The following is a 22,500-nucleotide window of genomic DNA, read 5'->3' as shown; positions in this document are numbered from 1 at the left end:
CTGTCCAGGGTGTGTGAGTGTGTGTGTGTGTCCTGTGATGGACTGCTGTCCTGTCCAGGGTGTGTGAGTGTGTGTGTGTGTCCTGTGATGGACTGCTGTCCTGTCCAGGGTGTGTGTGTGTGTCCTGTGATGGACTGCTGTCCTGTCCAGGGTGTGTGAGTGTGTGTGTGTGTCCTGTGATGGACTGGTGTCCTGTCCAGGGTGTGTGTGTGTCCTGTGATGGACTGCTGTCCTGTCCAGGGTGTGTGAGTGTGTGTGTGTGTCCTGTGATGGACTGGTGTCCTGTCCAGGGTGTGTGAGTGTGTGTGTCCTGTGATGGACTGGTGTCCTGTCCAGGCTGTGTGTGTGTGTCCTGTGATGGACTGCTGTCCTGTCCAGGGTGTTTGAGTGTGTGTGTGTGTCCTGTGATGGACTGCTGTCCTGTCCAGGGTGTGCGAGTGTGTGTGTGTGTCCTGTGATGGACTGCTGTCCTGTCCAGGGTGTGTGTGTGTGTGTGTGTCCTGTGATGGACTGGTGTCCTGTCCAGGGTGGGTGTGTGTGTCCTGTGATGGACTGCTGTCCTGTCCAGGGTGTGTGAGTGTGTGTGTCCTGTGATGGACTGCTGTCCTGTCCAGGGTGAGCCCTGCCTCGTGCCTGTTGCTTGCTGGGACAGACTCCAGCTCCCCCAGTCTGTGACCCTGTCCTGGAGAGAGAGCCGGGGGGAGACGGAGGGGTGATTATATTTGTCCAGAGTCCCTGCCTCGGTGTGACCGTCTGCGCCTCTGCAGGCTGGGCTGCTACTCGTTAGCGAGCGGAGAGCTGCGCAGAGTCACGAGATCTCCGTTTCCGGCAATTAAAGTCGTTAAACGGATTTGATCGCCACTCTCCGTCCTCCGAGCTGCTCATTAGCGGATTAGGGGCTTTTCACGGCAGCAGGGAGACACACGCGCGCGCGCGCGCCTACACGCACACACCCACCCACCCGCCCACACAGAGCCCCCGGCCGTCGCTGGGGAGCAGAAGGCGCCACACGTGAGGGGAGCTCGCCCTGGGCGGCCAGGCTCGTTCCGCAGTGAGTCGCCAACTGGTCCCAGCTGTCTCGCCCAGCTGTGTCCTGAGAGAAGCTTCAACCACAGGGACTCGGCAGCTTGTTCCCCACCCCCGCCACCCTCTGTGTACAGAAGCGCCTCCTGTCCTGACTGGAGGAGCTCACCCAGCTGTGTCTGGAGAGGAACCAGGGTATCGGCTTCAACCACAGGACTGGGCAGCTTGTTCCCCACCCCCACCCCCCTCTGTGTACAGAAGAGCCTCCTGTCCTGACTGGAGGAGCTCACCCAGCTGTGTCTGGAGAGAAGCCAGGGTATCGGCTTCAACCACATGGCTGGGCGGCTTGTTCCCCACCCCCACCCCCCTCTGTGTACAGTAGAGCCTCCTGTCCTGACTGGAGGAGCTCACCCAGCTGTGTCTGGAGAGAAGCCAGGGTATCGGCTTCAACCACACGGACTGGGCGGCTTGTTCCCCACCCCCGCCACTCTCTGTGTACAGTAGAGCCTCCTGTCCTGGGCAGCTCGTTCCTCCCGTAGCTGTGTGTGTGTGTGTGTGTGTGTGTGTGTGTGTGTGTGTGTGTGTGTATAGCGACCCGCTCACCTCCTGCACCGCTCCACGTCCTCGTCTCGGCGGCAGAACTTTACCCCCCCGTGTCGGAGTGCGTCCTCGGGGTTAGCGAACGCCTGCGAGAGAGAGGGAGAGGGGGGAGACATCCGTCACCCCGAGCTCACAAGGCTGTCCGCGCACACACACACACACACACACACACACACACACACACACACACACACACACACACACACACACACACGCTGGGATCCCGTCCCCAACGAGCCGGGCGGGGGAGGCGGACGACAGCTCTGTCGGAGTGTCGTGGATTTTGTTGTCGGAGCGGGACAGCGACTCGCAACGCGCCGCGCAAATAACAGCACCGCCCCCACCCCCCCCCAACGGCAACAGCGACAACACAACCAGCAACAACAACGACAATAGCAACGACAACAACAGCAACGACAACAACAGCAACGACAACAACAACAGCAAAGACAACAACGACAATAACGACAACAGCAACAACAACGACGACAGCAACCGTAACAACAACAAAGACAACGACAGCAACAGTAACAACACCTCCACCACCAACAATAACGACAATAGCAACAACAACAACAGCAACGACAGCAACAGCTACAACAACAAAGACAACGACAGCAACAGTAACAACACCTCCACCACCAACAATAACGACAATAGCAACGACAACAACAGCAACGACAACAATGATAGCAACAGTAACAACACCTCCACCTCCAACGACAACAGCAACAACAACAACAACAACAACAACAGCAACAGTAACAACACCTCCACCACCAACAACGACAACAGCAACAACAACACAACCAGCAGCAACCACGACGCCGACGCCTACAACAGCAACAGTAACAACGACGGCACCACCACCAACAGCGACAACAACAACAACAACAACAGCAACAGTAACAACACCTCCACCACCAACAACGACAACAGCAACAACAACACAACCAGCAGCAACCACGACGACGACGCCTACAACAGCAACAGTAACAACGACGGCACCACCACCAACAACAACAACAACAACAACAACACAAACGAGAACAGCGAAGCCACACTCCAGGACAGCGGGGCGGGACCGGCGCCGACCCGAGACCCAGGATCGGGTCTGGTTCTCTCTCTCTCTCTCTCTCACCTTCCTGCGGAGGCGCAACTGACCCGTCAGCACGGCGACGCCGAACATCTTCAGCACCAGCAGGACGGCGTAGAAGACGAACGAGCAGCACACCTCGTCCCGCAGGTCCAGGGCCATGAGGTGTCGATACAGCAACAGCAACAGCAACAGCAACAGCAACAGCAACAGACCGGACCGGACCGGGCGGTTCTGAGCGTCTCCGGTTCTGTGTGAGGAGGTGCCCCAGCTGCTCGGCTCGTTTTATAGCCTCCCACACCCATCCCTTCCCCTCCCTCCCTCCCTCTCTCTCTTTTTTGGAAGAAAGTGAAAGGCCTGTGTTTCGTGCAGCCCCGGAGGTGTGGGAGAACGTGAGGGGGAAGAGCTAATTCCCGGAGGGCAGACATTTCCTGGGCTCTGTTTCCTGCCTCTCTGCCAGGTCCTGCCCGGACACGCGCGGTGAGCCGAGCTCCAAACCTCGGAGGGAGGACTGGAAAATCCCAGCCGGATTGGGCTCCTCTCCAGACGCAGCTGGGTGAGCTCCTCCAGTTGGGACAGGAGGCCTCTTCTGTACACAGAGGGGGGTGGGGGTGGGGAACAAGCTGCCCAGCCCTGTGGTTGAAGCCGATACCCTGGCTTCTCTCAGGACACAGCTGGGTGAGCTCCTCCAGTCAGGACAGGAGGCTCTTCTGTACACAGAGAGTGGTGGGGGTGGGGAACAAGCTGCCCAGCCCTGTGGTTGAAGCCGATACCCTGGCTTCTCTCCAGACACAGCTGGGTGAGCTCCTCCAGTCAGGACAGGAGGCTCTTCTGTACACAGAGGGTGGCGGGAGGGTGGAACAGGCTGCCCAGATGTGTTGTTGAAGCCGATTCCCTGTTTTATTTTTCCAGACGCAGCTGGATGAGCTCCTCCAGTCAGGACAGGAGGCTCTTCTGAGTGGATTTCCTTGCTCGGGGGCAGATTACCAGTGACGCGCGGTCCTGTTCAAGCCGGCTGCTGGAGGAGCTGTGTGATTTCTCAGCCACACGCACCCCAGGAGAGGCAGACAGGATCAACACCGGCGCGCGCGGGCCCGGCGAGCCCCAGCCTGCTCCGGCACGCGGTGACGTCGTCCCGTCTGGGATTCAGCGCGGCGGTGAGGCTCTTGTGTAAGCATAGCGTTGGAAAACCACACAGCTGTTCGCTGGAGATTAACACACACCCTGGACAGGACACCAGTCCATCACAGGACAGACACACACACTCACACACCCTGGACAGGACAGCAGTCCATCACAGGACACACACTCACACTCGCACACCCTGGACAGGACAGCAGTCCATCACAGGACACACACACACACTCACACACCCTGGACAGGACAGCAGTCCATCACAGGACACACACACACACTCACACACCCTGGACAGGACACCAGTCCATCACAGGACACACACACACACTCACACACCCTGGACAGGACACCAGTCCATCACAGGACACACACACACACACTCACACACCCTGGACAGGACAGCAGTCCATCACAGGACACACACACACTCACACACTCTGGAGAGGACAGCAGTCCATCACAGGACACACACACTCACACACCCTGGACAGGACACCAGTCCATCACAGGACACACACTCACTTACACACCCTGGACAGGACAGCAGTCCATCACAGGACACACACACACACACACCCTGGACAGGACACCAGTCCATCACAGGACACACACACACACTCACACACCCTGGACAGGACACCAGAAACCCCCACAAACATGAGTAGAACATGCAAACTCCACACACACACAGCACCCCCAGTCCAGAATTGAACCCAGGGCCCCAGCGAAGCCAACTGCAATGCTGACCCCTGCACTTCAGTGCCAAACTCTGAATTGATAGGAGCAAAAGAGGTAAGGAGTTCTGGGGGTTATGAATAGTGCTGAGCTCAGGACTGGAGGCTCTTCTGTACACAGAGGGTGGTGGGGGTGGGGAACAAGCTGCCCAGTACATGTGGTTGAAGCCGATACCCTGGCTCCTCTCCAGACACAGCTGGGTGAGCTCCTCCAGTCAGGACAGGAGGCTCTACTGTACACAGAGGGGGGTGGGGGTGGGGAACAGGCTGCCCAGTCCGTGTGGTTGAAGCCGATACCCCGGTTTCTCTCCAGACACAGCTGGGTGAGCTCCTCCAGTCAGGACAGGAGGCTCTTCTGTACACAGAGGGTGGTGGGGGTGGGGAACAAGCTGCCCAGTCCATTTGGTTGAAGCCGATACCCTGGCTTCTCTCAGGACACAGCTGGGTGAGCTCCTCGGATCAATACCTCCCCAACAGGCCAGATGGTCTCTCTTGTTTGTAATGTTCCTGTTAGTGACTCATGGCGCTAGGCCTGATAGTACCTGTTGATTTCAGTGAAGTGGCTCTGATTCCCCAGCATGAGTCAAGACCATTTCCTGCTTTTCCTGATGGGAATTTTCTTAAACCTAAGGGCAGGAAGACTCATTGAAACATCAAACAGACTGACAACTAAGAGTGAAACTTTCACACAAGGTTGCCAACAATTAAAAAGTCATTTGTTTCAGAGAAAAATCCTTCAGCTGTTTAGAAAGAAAGATGACACACACACACACTGACCCCTCCAGGACCAGGACTGGACAGCCCTGCTTTAAAGACCCCTGGAGACTCTGCAGACACACACACACACACACACACACTGACCTCTCCAGGATCAGGACTGGACAGCCCTGCTTTAAAGACCCCTGGAGACTCTGCAGACACACACACACACACACACACTGACCCCTCCAGGACCAGGACTGGACAGCCCTGCTTTAAAGACCCCTGGAGACTCTGCAGACACACACACACACACACACTGACCCCTCCAGGACCAGGACTGGACAGCCCTGCTTTAAAGACCGACCCCTGGAGACTCTGCAGACACACACACACACACTGACCCCTCCAGGACCAGGACTGGACAGCCCTGCTTTAAAGACCCATGGAGACTCTGCAGACACACACACACTGACCCCTCCAGGACCAGGACTGGACAGCCCTGCTTTAAAGACCCCTGGAGACTCTGCAGACACACACACACACACACACTGACCCCTCCAGGACCAGGACTGGACAGCCCTGCTTTAAAGACCCCTGGAGACTCTGCAGACACACACACACACACACACTGACCCCTCCAGGACCAGGACTGGACAGCCCTGCTTTAAAGACCGACCCCTGGAGACTCTGCAGACACACACACACACACTGACCCCTCCAGGACCAGGACTGGACAGCCCTGCTTTAAAGACCCCTGGAGACTCTGCAGACACACACACACACACACACTGACCCCTCCAGGACCAGGACTGGACAGCCCTGCTTTAAAGACCGACCCCTGGAGACTCTGCAGACACACACACACACACTGACCCCTCCAGGACCAGGACTGGACAGCCAACAATCCATTCAGTAGGGCCTTTCTCCCAGCAGAGAATTTTGTCCTTTACTATGACTTCATATTGACTTGTCTTTCTGTCTCATCCTTCCTGTGTGTGTGTGTGTGTGTGTGTGTGTGTGTGTCTCCTCTCGGCCAGCGGGGGTCCGCGCGGTGTCAGATGCGCTGTGTCCCGTCTTTCCCCCAGCCTGCAAAGCCAGCGGATCTCCCGCCCCGGGGGGCGAGATGAGCCAGGCGGGTGTCGCTCAGCTGGGAATCAGGAATAGGGGATCTCTCCGGGCCCCAGCAGGATGCGAGTGAGTGAGTGTCTGTCTGATGGACTCAGACCACAGCCCTGTGGGCTCGGGGACAGGGGGAGGAAGAGGGAGGAGGAGGAGGAGGAGAGCCCGGCGCAGTTCCGGAGGAAAGGGCATCCCAGGCTGCTTTGCCTGCTGTCCCATGAATCTCCCCGTTACTCAAATCCCCGCGGACTCTTGGAATGATGTGGACCGAACACAGAGGTTTTTGTGCCGACGTTTCACCCGGTTTTGTGGTTTTGTGGTGGACCGGAGGGGGTGGGGGGGGGTGACATCATCCAGGTGGGGGCTGCACACTGGTGGCGGTAGTGGGATTCCCCCATGACCTGTCAAGCGCTTTGAGTGGAGTGTCCAGAAAAGCGCTCTACAAGTGTCAGCCATTATTATTATTATCATTATAATGAAAAGGTCATGGGTGAAAGGTGAAAGGTGAAAGGTGACAGGCACTGTAACCCCAGGGGGAACCTACCTCCCAGCTCTGGCCCCAGGAATTTTGTAGGAATCCTGGCTGACTGACGGACCGCGCAGACTGGAGCAGATCTCTGGTTCCGCCTGGTTTAAGTGAATTCGTACGTTGGTACCAGAACCAGGCCGTAGCGGCCGACAGCAGGGTCCCGGGTGAGCGTCTGCGTCAGGCTCTGCACACACATCAGTCGCCCCCCCAACCCCGGCAGACAGTGACACACAGAGAAGAGCCAGACGGACCGAGTGAAGAGAGGAGTGGGGGGGTCAGGAACATTTTCTTTTAGTTTATTTTATTTTAGTTTCGGGGGTTTTCGGCACGTGGAGAAATACAGGATCGCTGGACGGGTCCGGTCGGGTCCGGTCAGGTCCGGTCGGGTCGGGTGGGCTACTACCTTCTTGGTAACAAAACAAGAAGAAGAAGAAGGAGAAGAGCAGGGAGGTCGGAGCGCGGGGGGGGGCGGGGAGGGGTTGCTGGGTAGTTCTCTCGCGAGGGGCGTGGGGGCGCAGGGGCTCCTCGCGATCGGGGGACACAGGCAGCGACGTCAGCTGTTGGCACCTCGGCGGGGGGAGAGATAGAGCAGAGGGGGGAGGGTGAGACGGGAGGAGAGACAGGGGGCAGTCACTAGCACACCCACAGTGGGAGTGACCCACTAATATCAGACACACCCACAGTGGGGGTGACCCACTAATATCAGACACACCCACAGTGGGGGTGACCCACTAATATCAGACACACCCACAGTGGGGGTGACCCACTAATATCAGACACACCCACAGTGGGAGTGACCCACTAATATCAGACACACCCACAGTGGGGGTGACCCACTAATATCAGACGCACCCACAGTGGGGGTGACACTAGTAATCAGACACACCCACAGTGGGAGTGACCCACTAATATCAGACACACCCACAGTGGGGGTGACCCACTAATATCAGACACACCCACAGTGGGGGTGACCCACTAATATCAGACACACCCACAGTGGGGGTGACCCACTAATATCAGACACACCCACAGTGGGAGTGACCCACTAATATCAGACACACCCACAGTGGGAGTGACCCACTAATATCAGACACACCCACAGTGGGGGTGACCCACTAATATCAGACACACCCACAGTGGGGGTGACCCACTAATATCAGACACACCCACAGTGGGAGTGACCCACTAATATCAGACACACCCACAGTGGGGGTGACCCACTAATATCAGACACACCCACAGTGGGGGTGACCCACTAATATCAGACACACCCACAGTGGGAGTGACCCACTAATATCAGACACACCCACAGTGGGGGTGACCCACTAATATCAGACACACCCACAGTGGGGGTGACCCACTAATATCAGACGCACCCACAGTGGGGGTGACACTAGTAATCAGACACACCCACAGTGGGAGTGACACACTAATATCAGACACACCCACAGTGGGAGTGACCCACTAATATCAGACACACCCACAGTGGGAGTGACACTAGTAATCAGACACACCCACAGTGGGGGTGACCCACTAATATCAGACACACCCACAGTGGGAGTGACACTAGTAATCAGACACACCCACAGTGGGAGTGACCCACTAATATCAGACACACCCACAGTGGGGGTGACACTAGTAATCAGACTCACCCACAGTGGGGGTGACCCACTAATATCAGACACACCCACAGTGGGGGTGACCCACTAATATCAGACACACCCACAGTGGGGGTGACACTAGTAATCAGACACACCCACAGTGGGAGTGACCCACTAATATCAGACACACCCACAGTGGGAGTGACCCACTAATATCAGACACACCCACAGTGGGAGTGACCCACTAGTAATCAGACACACCCACAGTGGGGGTGACACTAGTAATCAGACACACCCACAGTGGGAGTGACCCACTAATATCAGACACACCCACAGTGGGGGTGACCCACTAATATCAGACACACCCACAGTGGGGGTGACACTAGTAATCAGACACACCCACAGTGGGAGTGACCCACTAATATCAGACACACCCACAGTGGGGGTGACCCACTAATATCAGACACACCCACAGTGGGGGTGACCCACTAATATCAGACACACCCACAGTGGGAGTGACCCACTAATATCAGACACACCCACAGTGGGGGTGACCCACTAATATCAGACGCACCCACAGTGGGGGTGACACTAGTAATCAGACACACCCACAGTGGGAGTGACCCACTAATATCAGACACACCCACAGTGGGGGTGACCCACTAATATCAGACACACCCACAGTGGGGGTGACACTAGTAATCAGACACACCCACAGTGGGAGTGACCCACTAATATCAGACACACCCACAGTGGGGGTGACCCACTAATATCAGACACACCCACAGTGGGGGTGACCCACTAATATCAGACACACCCACAGTGGGAGTATCCTATATTAGACACGCCCACCTAACCCTAACCCTAACCCTTTCGGACACCCCACAGTGGGAGGGGTCTATAGATTAGACACACCCACAGTGGGGGTGGGTCTATAGATCAGACACACCCACAGTGGGAGGGGTCTATATATTAGACACGCCCACAGTGGGGTGGGTCTATGGATTAGACACACCCACAGTGGGAGGGGTCTATAGATTAGACACACCCACACTCCAGGAACTGTGCGGGCCCTGTCTGTGCTGAAACGAGAGCAGGCGGCGGTCAACTGGCTGTAGGCCTGAGGATGGTCCTTACCTCCAGTCCTCAAGGTGCGCTCTCCAGCGTGCAGTACTCTGTAAGAAACAGCAGGGGGCAGCAGGTTACAAGGCCACCCTGAGTCAGAACAGTGTTTCCCATGGCCTGGTGCTGGAGGAACACAGGGTCCATCTGCCAGCTTGTTTACAGGGGTCAGCATGGCTGCTTCCTGGGTTCAGTTCTGGACCTGGGGGTGCTGTCTGTGGGGAGTCTGCATGTTCTCTCCAGGTCTGATTGGGCTGCGTCCAGGTGCACCGGTTTCCTCCCACAGTCCAGAGACAGGCTGGTGGGTGAATTGGCTTCTGGGAGTACTGTCCCTGCTGTCAGTGTGTGTGTGTCTGTGATGGACTGGTGTCCTGCCCAGGGTGTGTGAGTGTGTGTGTGTGTCCTGTGATGGACTGGTGTCCTGTCCAGGGTGTGTGAGTGTGTGTGTGTGTCCTGTGATGGACTGGTGTCCTGTCCAGGGTGTGTGAGTGTGTGTGTGTGTCCTGTGATGGACTGCTGTCCTGTCCAGGGTGTGTGAGTGTGTGTGTGTGTCCTGTGATGGACTGCTGTCCTGTCCAGGGTGTGTGAGTGTGTGTGTGTCCTGTGATGGACTGCTGTCCTGTCCAGGGTGTGTGAGTGTGTGTGTGTGTGTCCTGTGATGGACTGGTGTCCTGTCCAGGGTGTGTGAGTGTGTGTGTGTGTCCTGTGATGGACTGCTGTCCTGTCCAGGGTGTGTGAGTGTGTGTGTCCTGTGATGGACTGCTGTCCTGTCCAGGGTGTGTGAGTGTGTGTGTGTGTCCTGTGATGGACTGCTGTCCTGTCCAGGGTGTGTGAGTGTGTGTGTGTCCTGTGATGGACTGCTGTCCTGTCCAGGGTGAACCCCGCCTTGTGCCTGTTGCCTGCTGGGATAGACTCCAGCTCCCCCCCTGTCTCCCTGTCCTGCTGAGAGCTGGGGGAGGACGGAGGGGTGATTGTGCTCTGTGGTCTTCCTGCAGAGCTGCGGTCTGGCGCTGCGGAGGCGGGTCGGGTCAGGGCGGTGGGGTGGCGACGGCGAGTATCCCCTCCACCACAGGGGGGCGCTCCCTACCTGCCTGCTGGGGCAGCCTGAGGAAGTGCGTCAGGCCCATGCAGGCCGCGGCCCTCTGGAAGTCCTGCACCTGCTGGGCGCCGGGGGAGGCCCTCCGCCCTGCGGAGACGGACAGGGACAGGGACACGGACGCCGGTCAGTCACGCCGGGGCCGGGGCTCTGGGGGGGCGGGGTGTGGCGGCCCCCCTCACTGCAGGGCTTGGGGAGGGAGACTTGGGGTACAGGGCAGCGCTCAGGAAGACTGGGTCCGGGGAGCAGCAGGGTGGAGGGGACTGGGGTATGGGGTGTGATAAAATTGGGGTACAGACTGGAAGGGACTGGGGTACAGGGTGTGAGGGGACTGGGGTTTGGGATGTATTGTGATTGCAGTCTCGAGTGAAGGGGTTTGGGGGTACAGCTGTCCTGGGTGTGAGGGATTGGGGTACAGGGTGTGAGGGGACTGGGGTTTGGGATGTATTGTGATTGCAGTCTCGAGTGAAGGGGTTTGGGGGTACAGCTGTCCTGGGTGTGAGGGATTGGGGTACAGGGTGTGAGGGGACTGGGGTTTGGGATGTATTGTGATTGCAGTCTCGAGTGAAGGGGTTTGGGGGTACAGCTGTCCTGGGTGTGAGGGATTGGGGTACAGGGTGTGAGGGGACTGGGGTTTGGGATGTACGGAGACTGCAGTCTCGAGTGAAAGGGTTTGGGGGTACAGCTGTCCTGGGTGTGAGGGATTGGGGTACAGGGTGTGAGGGGACTGGGGTCCCCCCCCCCCCAGTGAGGGGACTGGGGTCTGGGATGTATTGTGATTGCAGTCTCGAGTGAAGGGGTTTGGGGGTACAGCTGTCCTGGGTGTGAGGGATTGGGGTACAGGGAGATGAGGTGACTGGGGTTTGGGATGTATTGTGATTGCAGTCTCGAGTGAAGGGGTTTGGGGGTACGGTTGTCCTGGGTGTAAGGGATTGGGGTACAGGGTGTGAGGGGACTGGGGTTTGGGATGTACCGAGACTGCAGTCCAGAGTGAAGGGGTTTGGGGGTACAGGGCGCTCACCGTACAGCATGACGCGGTTGGACCCCGCGGAGATCTCCTGCAGGAGGATACAGTCCCTGCAGTCCAGCCGGTAGATGTTGACGGTCCTCTCCGGCCGGCCTGGGGCGGCAATGAGAGAAATCACCACGACCAACGGTTATTACTGTTGTTATTACGACTCTTATTACTATGACTGGTGTCAGCGCTGTGGTACTGATGACTTCTTCTGAAATCACCACGACAGTTATTACTGTTGTTATTACGACTCTTATTACTATGACTGGTATCAGCACTGTGGTACTGATGACTTCTTCTGAAATCACCACGATGGTTATTACTGTTGTTATTACTACTCATACTCGTATTACTGGTATCAGCACTGTGGTATTGATGACTTCTTCTGAAATCACCACGGTGGTTATTACTTTTGTTATTACTACTCTTATTACTATGACTGGTATCAGCATTGTGGTACTGATGACTTCTTCTGAAATTACTACTCATACTAGTATTAGTGATATCAGCACTGTAGTATTGATTACTTCTGACATCACCACAATGGTTATTACGGCTGTTATTACTATTCTCATTACTGTTATTGGTATCAGCAACAACTGTTATTACTATCCTTATCACTACTTTTAGTAATACTACTGATATCAGTACTATAGAAGTTATTAGTACTTTCTGATGTCACCACAATGGTTATTACGATTGTCATTACTACTTTTCGCAAAGTCATGACGCCAGTCCGGAGATGGGGATTATTAGGAGGCCATGACTGGTAAGGGCCAGGGGGGAATTTGGAGAGATCACTGGGGTCACACTGGGGTAACTAGTGTACACGTATTCCTTCCAACTCATCTGGGTCAGTTCAGCATGGATCTCACCCTCCTGCTCCAGGTCGTCCCTCCCAGGGTGGATGTAGTAAATCCAGGTCTTATTCCCGCAGTATTCCCCACTAGAAACAAAAAAACACTTACTGTCACCAAGGCATGAGTGCTGACTGCGAATAGAGATTATAATCGTGACGTCGGTGGTGACGATGGTGGTGACAATGGTGAGATTTATAATCGTGATGCTGGCGGTGACGAGGATGAGATTTATAATCGTGATGCTGGGGGTGACGATGGTGAGTATTATAATCGGGATGCTGGTGGTGATGATGGTGAGAATTATAATCGTGATGCTGGTGGTGACGATGGTGAGAATTATAATCGTGATGCTGGTGGTGACGATGGTGAGAATTATAATCGTGATGCTGGTGGTGACGAGGATGAGAATTATAATCGTGATGCTGGTGGTGACGGTGAGAATTATAATTGTGATGCTGGGGGTGACGATGGTGAGTATTATAATCGTGATGCTGGTGGTGACGATGGTGAGAATTATAATCGTGATACTGGTGGTGACGATGTTGAGTATTATAATCCTGATGTTGTTGGTGACGATGGTGAGAATTATAATCGTGATGCTGGTGGTGACGATGGTGAGAATTATAATCGTGATGCTGGTGGTGACGATGGTGAGAATTATAATCGTGATGCTGGTGGTGACGAGGATGAGAATTATATTCGTGAAGCTCGTGATGATAATGAGAATAATGGTGATGATCAGAATAACGATTGTGAGGTGAGGTGATGATTGTAATTATGATGATGGTGATAATTATGACGAGCATGGATGATGATGGTTAAAATGGTGATGATGATGGTCTTGACTGTGATAACAACACGACAGGGTTGACTGTGAAACTGGTCTTACACTCTGAAGACGCCCTGCAGCAGTAGTCGCTGGGGGAGCTCTGCCCCCTGCAGGCTGAAGATGGCGTTGTCCATTAGGGTGAAGGTCTGCAGGTCTGATGAGTTCTCTCCTGCTGCGGCTATGAAGTACCAGGTGCCAAAATACTGAGAGAGAGGGGGTTAAGATAAGATAAAATCACTTTATTGGCCATATATACAATTTCTTGCATTAGGAATTTGTCTTTTCGCAGACCCCAGCTTGCTCTCCATGAGACACACCTGCCAGTACTACTGCTCTACCGATATTACTGCCAGTACTACTGCTCTACTGATACTACTGCTCTACTGATACTACTGCCAGTACTACTGCTCTACCGATACTACTGCCAGTACTAATACTCTACCAATACTACTGCCAGTACTACTGCTCTACTGATACTACTGCTCTACTGATACTACTGCTCTACTGATACTACTGCCAGTACTAATACTCTTCGGATACTACTGCCAGCACTACTGCTTCCCTCACTGCCAGTACTACTGCTCTACCGATACTACTGCTCTACTGATACTACTGCCAGTACTAATACTCTACCTATACTATTGCCAGTACTAGAGCTTCCCTCACTACCAGTACTAATACTCTACCGATACTACTGCCAGTACTAATACTCTACCAATACTACTGCCAGTACTAGTGCTTCCCTTACTGCCAGTACTACTGCTCTACCAGTACTAATACTCTACCAATACTACTGCCAGTACTAATACTCTACCAATACTACTGCCAGTACTAGTGCTTCCCTCACTGCCAGAACTACTGCTCTACCAGTACTACTGCTCTACTGATACTACTGCCAGTACTAATACTCTACCAATAGTACTGCCAGTACTACTGCTCTACCGATACTACTGCCAGTACTAGTGCTTCCCTCACTGCCAGTACTACTGCTCTACTGATACTACAGCTCTACCGATACTACTGCCAGTACTAATACTCTACCAATACTACTGCCAGTACTAATACTCTACCAATACTACTGCCAGTACTAGTGCTTCCCTCACTGCCAAAACTACTGCTCTACCGATACTACTGCTCTACCGATACTACTGCTCTACTGATACTACTGCCAGTACTAATACTCTTCAGATACTACTGCCAGTACTAATACTCTTTGGATACTACTGCCAGCGCTAGTGTTTCCCTCACTGCCAGCACTCGTGTTACCGCGGACGGTGCTGTCACTGCGGGTTAGGGTTAGGGTTGCTCTCACGCGTGGCGCCCGTGGCGACGGCGACGGCGGCGGCGGCGGCGGCCGGCGGCCGGCGGCCCCGCCTCTCTCACCTCGGCGGTGTTCAGGCTCCCGGCGGACATCTGCTGCGGCCCCCGGCAGGGCCAGAGGGCCTGCAGGGCCAGGCCGGCCAGGTAGGCCAGGCAGGCCCACACGCTGCTGTCCAGGGCCATGCGCGCGTGGCGGGCGGCGCGCCCTCCCCCCCCCCCGGGTGGCTGGTCACGCGTGCGCGCGGGTGTGCGTGCGCTGGCGTGCGCTCCGAGCGCGGCTCTGAAGACGGTGTCCCCGCTCCCTTCCCACCTGCCCCCTCTCTCTCTCTCTGTATCGAACCTCGGGGTTTTTGTTTCTGGGGGTGCAGGGTCGCGATTCTTGGGGGGGGCTCCCGTCCGGCTTCGGGTCTCCGGCGTCCTGCTCCTCTGAGCTCTCTGCTGCGTCTGCCCCGCAGCCCTTTGCCCTCCCAGCTCGGGGCAGTAATCGTTAACTCTTATTAATTATTAACCGGCGGCCCTCTCAGCCCTGCAGCTCCCAGCTGGCAGCCCCTCCCAACACTGGAGCCCCAGCAGGTGGGAGCCTGGCCAGTACCTGGAGGGGAGACTCCTGGGAAAAACTGAGGCTGCTGGGAGAGGTGTTAGTGGGGCCAGCAGGGGGCGCTCTCACCCTGCGGTCTGTGTGGGTCCTGATGCCCCAGTATAGTGACGGGGGACACTGGGCTGTAAACAGGCGCCGTCAAACCGAGGTCCTGACTCTCTGTGCTCGTTAACAATCCCGGGGTGTCTCTGGAGAAGAGTAGGGGTGTTACCCCAGTGTCCTGGCCTGATTCCCCCCCTGGTCTTGACCCATCATGGCCTCCTCATCACCCCCCTCTCTGAACTGGCTCCATCCCTCTGCTCTCCTCCCCACTGAGAGCTGCTGTGTGCTGAGCGGACTGGAGCATCATCCAGGTGGGGGCTGCACACTGGGGGGGCTGGAGGGGATCCCCCTGACCCGGGAAGAGCTCCGAGGGGAGGGTCCAGCAAGGCGCTATATAAGTGTAAGGAATTATTATGAATTATTAGCTCCCTCCTGTTTGTTCAATACCTGCCTCTGGAGTATTTCTGCTCAAGGACAGAGGCTCACACACACACACACACACACACACACACACACACACACACACACACACACACACACACACACAGATAGCAGGGGAGGAGGGTCAGTCTGCAAGGACACAGAAGAGGTCAGTTTGCTCTGCTGCCCTGCGGGGGAGGTGTGTGTTCTTGCATGTGTCCACACAAGAAGGTTGCATCACAGAAACACACACAGTTGAACAGATTCCCACAGAAATCCACACCACACACTCACACGGCCTGGATCAACACACACACACACATACACACAGAACTCCACACCACACACTCACACAGCCTGGATCAACACACACACACACACACACACACACACACACACACACACACACACACACACACACACACACACACACACAGAACTCCACACCACACACTCACACAGCCTGGATCAACACACACACACACACACACAGAACTCCACACCACACACTCACACAGCCTGGATCAACACACACACACACACACACACACACACACACACACACAGAACTCCACACCACACACTCACACAGCCTGGATCAACACACACACACAGAACTCCACACACACTCACACACCTGAATCAACACACACATACAGAAATCCACACACTCACACACCTGAATCAACACACACACACAGAAATCCACACACACTCACACACCTGAATCAACACACACACAGTAATCCACACCACACACTCACACACCTGAATCAACACACACACAGAAATCCACACACACTCACAAACCTTAATCAACACACACACACAGATATCCAAACTCACACAAACCTGACTAGACACACACAGAAATCCACACACACTCACACACCTGAATCAACACACACACAGAAATCCACACCACACACTCACACACCTGAATCAACACACACACAGAAATCCACACCACACACATACACACATCCGCAAACCCCACACACAAATCCACACACACACACAAACTCCACACACAAATCCACACACACAATGACAGATCCCACACACACAGACCCCACACACAAATCCACACACACAGACCCTACACATGAATCCATACACACTGAACCCACACACAAATCCACACACACACTGACCCCACACACAAATCCACACACACACTGACCCCTCACACAAATCCACACACACACACTGACCCCAAACACAAATCCACACACACACTGACCCCACACACAAATCCACACACACACTGACCCCTCACACAAATCCACACACGCACTGACAGATCCCATACACACTATCCCCACACACACCTTCACACACAAATTCATACACACTGACAGACCCCCCCCCCCCCCCCACACACACACACACACACACACACCACACACAGACCCCACACACAAATCCATCCACTCGTATTCCAGGATCTGAGAGACCTACTCCACTCACTCTGTGTGCTTTTATTTACTGTTCCAAACTCCACGCAAACAAACAAAAGCTCACATCCTGGAAACAGAAAGAAACTGCGCACAAACAGTTTTCTCCGTCTCGGTTGATTAAAAACAACCCTGTTTCCCCAACCCGCTGTGTCAGGAGCTACTGTCTAGTGGGGGGGGACCTGTTTTCCTGTTTCTTTGCCCTCTCTGATGAGAGCACACCTGTGGTACGCCCTGCGGTACACCCTGTTCTCCCGGAGTCCAGTGCCTCCTGAGGAACGATCCTCAAGTTCTTGAGTGTGGAGAGGGCCCTAGTCCAGTAGATGGCGCTGTGGCTGTGTCGAATCTGCTCGTTTCCCCTGCAGTTACAACTGGACCAGAGGTCACAGAGTCCTGGACTGACTGGACCAGGGACACAGACCCCTGGACTGACTGGACCAGGGACACAGACCCCTGGACTGACTGGACCAGAGTCACAGACCCCTGGACTGATGGGACCAGGGACACAGACCCCAGGACTGACTGGACCAGGGTCACAGACCCCTGTAATATATGGGTCCTGTGTTCCCTGCCCCCGCCACCCTTAGTGTAAAGTATAGCTTCCTGTCCTGACTGGAGGAGCTCGTCCAGCTGTGTCTGGAGAGAAGCCAGGGTATCGGCTTCAACCACAGGGCTGGGCAGTTTGTTCCCCACCCCTACCACCCTCTGTGTAAATTTCGCCGTCATCAGCCCCTGCAGCGAGCGAGCGAGCATAGGGGGCGCTTGGATTTGGTCTTGTTGACACTCTTTTACTGTAGGGTTTACGGTAAATCGCGGAGAAAGGCCAACACGGTGGTCGGCGGTATGCCAGACATTACGGTAGCCTGGCTGGTGCCCGCGGCTCGCCTGATCCTAAATGCGGCCTTAACAGGCAGCAGCTGCGCGGCGCCGATCGGCAAGGCCGCCTTTCAGTGACACAGACACGGGGAAGCGGGTACAACTTCTCAAATGAGCAAGAGAGGCTCTTAAGCGCGGACGGCACCGCGGGAGGGTCGGCACACTTAAAAAAAAACACACACACACACATACAGGCGCTCGCCGAGGACAGCCCGGCCCCGGCCTGTTTCCAGGAAGTTCCCGGGGTCCTGAAAGAGCGAGCGAGCGAGAGAGAGAGAGAGGGGACGGCTGACTTAATTAATCGTGAAAGGAAAAAAAAAACAAACAACTAATAGAAACAAAACCCGGCGAGTGAAGTCGGTGACCGGCGGATAGGGACGAAAGCAGAGCGCGGCGGCGACATCCCGGTGTCTTCTCGGTCGTTTCCCGGAGAAACAGGCCGGCTTGTTCGCGTCCGGACCGCCGGAGAGGGGGTGAGTCTTTCTCCCCCGGGCGGCGGGGAGTCGAGATGGGGGGTTTTTGTGTGTGTTTTTTTTTTTCCCAACCCGCACAGATCTCCAAAGCGGCCCGGTTTTTTAACCCAGCGGCGCGGAGAGACACGACGCACACACCGAGCCGAGCCGGGGCGGGGCGGTTGGGCTCGATCGGAGAAGCGCCGGGCTGTTGTTGTTTTTTTATTATTATTTTTATTTTGAAGGGCCGAAACGTGTCGTGTCCCCCCACTACCCTCCCCTCAGTGTCTCGCAGTCACTCGGGGATCGGGGTGTGTGTGTGTGTGTTCGGGGGGGATCTGGAGTTACGAGGTGTATTGGACAGGTCCCCCCCGGTGAGGTCAGGGACGGATTTTATTAACATAACATCATCACTTTATAAACCCTATACAATGTCTTGCATGAGGAATCGGTCCTGTCGCAGACCCCAGCTGGCTCTCCAGGAGACACACAGACAGGGAGAGAGGAGCTGGGGGTCAGAGCGCAGGGTCGGCCATTTATACGGCGCCCCCTGGAGCAGTTGGGGTTCAGGGCCTCGCTCAGGGGGGGGCCCCCAACGGAGTAGGATTCCTCTGCCGGCTGCGGGATTCGAACCGGCAAACCCCTTCCGACCCCCAGGCGCAGAGATCCTGAGCCACCGCTACCGCCTCCAAATTATGATGGAGCCGCTCCGTCGATCGGCGGTTCCTGCCGGCCTGTGCCTCGCTGAGACCCCCACCCGTGTACGTGACGGGGGACGAGGGGGTCTGAACGGGTTGCCCTCTGGGATCTAGGGAAGCCGGCCGGCCGGCCGTCGCGATCCGATCAGTGGGTCTTCCCATCCGCCGGAATGTGATTCAGCCTGTTTCTGTTGGAATAAAATAAAAATAGACTGGGGTTTCAACAGAGACGGGAGACGGGGGGGCGGCGGCACTTGTTGGTGCGGGTTTATTTCTGGATCTGTCTTCGGGCCGCTGTCTCAAGTCGCTTGGCGGTCCCCCTGTAGTCTGTGGAGGTGAGTACCTGGCTTTCTGGGGGGCGGCTGGCGAGGCGGGAAGTGAGCGTCGTCCGATCGATCGCTAGGAGGGCGCGGGTTTGAGCCGTTGATGAGCTCAAGCGACATTGAGCCCGCATTTCCTAACTGCCAGCTGCCGGTCTGGGAGTGATGCGTGGTGACCTGTCGGAGCTACTTAGATTAGGGCTCTCCAGGATTGGGGACACAGACCCCCCGGACTGACTGGACCAGAGGTCACAGACCCCCCGGACCGACTGGACCAGAGGTCACAGACCCCCCGGACCGACTGGACCAGAGGTCACAGACCCCCCGGACCGACTGGACCAGAGGTCACAGACCCCCGGACCGACTGGACCAGAGGTCACAGACCCCCGGACCGACTGGACCAGAGGTCACAGACCTCCTGGACTGACTGGACCAGAGGTCACAGACCCCCGGACCGACTGGACCGGGGACACAGACCTCCTGGACTGACTGGACCAGAGGTCACAGACCCCCTGGACTGACTGGACCAGAGGTCACAGACCCCCTGGACTGACTGGACCAGAGGTCACAGACCCCCCGGACTGACTGGACCGGGGACACAGACCCCCGGACTGACTGGACCGGGGACACAGACCCCCGGACTGACTGGACCGGGGACACAGACCCCCGGACTGACTGGACCGGGGACACAGACCCCCGGACTGACTGGACCGGGGACACAGACCCCCCGGACTGACTGGACCGGGGACACAGACCCCCCGGACTGACTGGACCGGGGACACAGACCCCCCGGACTGACTGGACCGGGGACACAGACCCCCCGGACTGACTGGACCGGCGGTCACAGACCCCCCGGACTGACTGGACCGGCGGTCACAGACCCCTGGACTGACTGGACCGGGGACACAGACCCCCGGACTGACTGGACCAGAGGTCACAGACCCCCCGGACTGACTGGACCAGAGGTCACAGACCCCCCGGACTGACTGGACCAGAGGTCACAGACCCCCCGGACTGACTGGACCGGGGACACAGACCCCCGGACTGACTGGACCGGGGACACAGACCCCCGGACTGACTGGACCGGCGGTCACAGACCCCCCGGACTGACTGGACCGGGGACACAGACCCCCGGACTGACTGGACCGAGGTCACAGACCCCCCTGGACTGACTGGACCAGAGGTCACAGACCCCCCTGGACTGACTGGACCAGAGGTCACAGACCCCCCCGGACTGACTGGACCAGAGGTCACAGACCCCCCCGGACTGACTGGACCAGAGGTCACAGACCCCCGGACTGACTGGACCAGAGGTCACAGACCCCCAGACTGACTGGACCAGAGGTCACAGACCCCCCTGGACTGACTGGACCAGAGGTCACAGACCCCCCTGGACTGACTGGACCAGAGGTCACAGACCCCCCTGGACTGACTGGACCAGAGGTCACAGACCCCCCCGGACTGACTGGACCAGAGGTCACAGACCCCCGGACTGACTGGACCAGAGGTCACAGACCCCTGTTATGTTTCGTGTAATTTAACATGAAGTTTTGTGTGTGCAGAGTCTCCAGGGGTCTTTAAAGCAGGGCTGTCCAGTCCTGGTCCTGGAGGGGTCAGTGTGTGTGTGTGTGTGTGTGTGTGTGTGTGTGTGTGTGTGTGTCTGCAGAGTCTCCAGGGGTCTTTAAAGCAGGGCTGTCCAGTCCTGGTCCTGGAGGGGTCAGTGTGTGTGTGTGTGTCTGCAGAGTCTCCAGGGGTCTTTAAAGCAGGGCTGTCCAGTCCTGGTCCTGGAGGGGTCAGTGTGTGTGTGTCTGCAGAGTCTCCAGGGGTCTTTAAAGCAGGGCTGTCCAGTCCTGGTCCTGGAGGGGTCAGTGTGTGTGTCTCCAGGGGTCTTTAAAGCAGGGCTGTCCGGTCCTGGTCCTGGAGGGGTCAGTGTGTGTCTGCAGAGTCTCCAGGGGTCTTTAAAGCAGGGCTGTCCAGTCCTGGTCCTGGAGGGGTCAGTGTGTGTGTCTCCAGGGGTCTTTAAAGCAGGGCTGTCCAGTCCTGGTCCTGGAGGGGTCAGTGTGTGTGTGTGTGTGTGTGTGTGTGTCCAGTCCTGCTCCTGGAGGGGTCAGTGTGTGTGTGTGTGTGTGTGTGTGTGTGTGTCCAGTCCTGGTCCTGGAGGGGTCAGCGCTCTTACTGTTTTTCCCCCCCCGCGCAGGGCAGGATGGGGGAGCCGGGGAACATCGACGTGACGGTCAAGACGCTGGACTCTCAGAGCCGCAGCTACAGCGTGTCAGGAGAGGTGAGCCCAGGCTGGACCCCGGAGGGGGGGAGGGGGGGGTCCTGCACTCTGCTGTTGGGGGGGGAAACACCAGCGAAGCTCACAGCCTGTGTGTGTGCACGAGTGTGTGCGCACGAGTGGATGGACAGAGTGTGTCCTGTGATGGACTGGTGTCCTGTCCAGGGTGTGTGAGTGTGTGAGTGTGTCCTGTGAGGGACTGGTGTCCTGTCCAGGGTGTGTGAGTGTGTGTGTGTGTGTCCTGTGATGGACTGGTGTCCTGTCCAGGGTGTGTGAGTGTGTGAGTGTGTCCTGTGAGGGACTGGTGTCCTGTCCAGGGTGTGTGAGTGTGTGTGTGTTTCCTGTGATGGACTGGTGTCCTGTCCAGGGTGTGTGAGTGTGTGTGTGTCCTGTGATGGACTGCTGTCCTGTCCAGGGTGTGTGAGTGTGTGTGTGTCCTGTGATGGACTGGTGTCCTGTCCAGGGTGTGTGAGTGTGTGTGTGTCCTGTGATGGACTGGTGTCCTGTCCAGGGTGTGTGAGTGTGTGTGTGTCCTGTGATGGACTGGTGTCCTGTCCAGGGTGTGTGAGTGTGTGT

At 56.3% G+C, this 22,500-nt stretch overlaps 3 protein-coding genes across 5 annotated transcripts in view; 1 reads left to right on the top strand and 2 right to left on the bottom strand.

Annotated features, from left to right (window-relative positions):
• LOC148662546 (prostaglandin E synthase-like) overlaps positions 1 to 2,997 on the bottom strand; it is a 4,548-nt gene extending 1,551 nt beyond the window's left edge. Inside the window, exons 1-2 of the mRNA XM_088631269.1 lie at positions 2,765 to 2,997; positions 1,627 to 1,709 (exon numbers count right to left, since the gene is read on the bottom strand). Of these exons, the coding sequence (XP_088487395.1) occupies positions 1,627 to 1,709; positions 2,765 to 2,881 (200 nt within the window). The 5' untranslated portion in view covers positions 2,882 to 2,997. The remainder of the gene's footprint in view (positions 1 to 1,626; positions 1,710 to 2,764) is intronic.
• Positions 2,998 to 7,224: 4,227 nt separating this feature from the next.
• Positions 7,225 to 15,254, bottom strand: apom (apolipoprotein M). 2 transcript variants are annotated; one of them, XM_088631267.1, is made up of 7 exons: positions 14,847 to 15,254; positions 13,524 to 13,666; positions 12,650 to 12,720; positions 11,781 to 11,879; positions 10,751 to 10,849; positions 9,679 to 9,716; positions 7,225 to 7,346 (listed from the first exon to the last, which is right to left on the bottom strand). In XM_088631267.1, the coding sequence occupies exons 1-6, from the start codon at positions 14,964 to 14,966 to the stop codon at positions 9,688 to 9,690; spliced, it is 561 nt and encodes a 186-aa protein (XP_088487393.1). In that variant the 5' UTR covers positions 14,967 to 15,254; the 3' UTR covers positions 7,225 to 7,346; positions 9,679 to 9,687. The 2 variants fall into 2 exon arrangements, with proteins under 2 accessions (XP_088487393.1, XP_088487394.1); XM_088631268.1 differs by having other exon boundaries at positions 7,225 to 7,507; positions 14,847 to 15,251.
• Positions 15,255 to 18,402: 3,148 nt separating this feature from the next.
• bag6l (BCL2 associated athanogene 6, like) overlaps positions 18,403 to 22,500 on the top strand; it is a 32,802-nt gene continuing 28,704 nt past the window's right edge. The window contains exons 1-2 of one of the 2 annotated variants that reach the window (XM_088631249.1): positions 18,403 to 18,649; positions 21,844 to 21,927. In XM_088631249.1, coding sequence (XP_088487375.1) covers positions 21,850 to 21,927 — 78 coding nt within the window. In that variant the 5' untranslated portion in view covers positions 18,403 to 18,649; positions 21,844 to 21,849. Of the gene's footprint in view, positions 18,650 to 19,542; positions 19,662 to 21,843; positions 21,928 to 22,500 lie in introns of those variants that run through there. The other variant, XM_088631250.1, reaches the window with a different exon arrangement.

The sequence above is a fragment of the Lepisosteus platostomus genome, chromosome 5 (genome assembly GCF_059453375.1).
Source record: "Lepisosteus platostomus isolate fLepPlt1 chromosome 5, fLepPlt1.hap1, whole genome shotgun sequence".
NCBI classification, from domain to species: domain Eukaryota; kingdom Metazoa; phylum Chordata; class Actinopteri; order Semionotiformes; family Lepisosteidae; genus Lepisosteus; species Lepisosteus platostomus.
The sequence above is the reverse complement of the archived record's forward strand: the minus strand, read 5'-3'. Positions and strand labels throughout refer to the sequence as shown.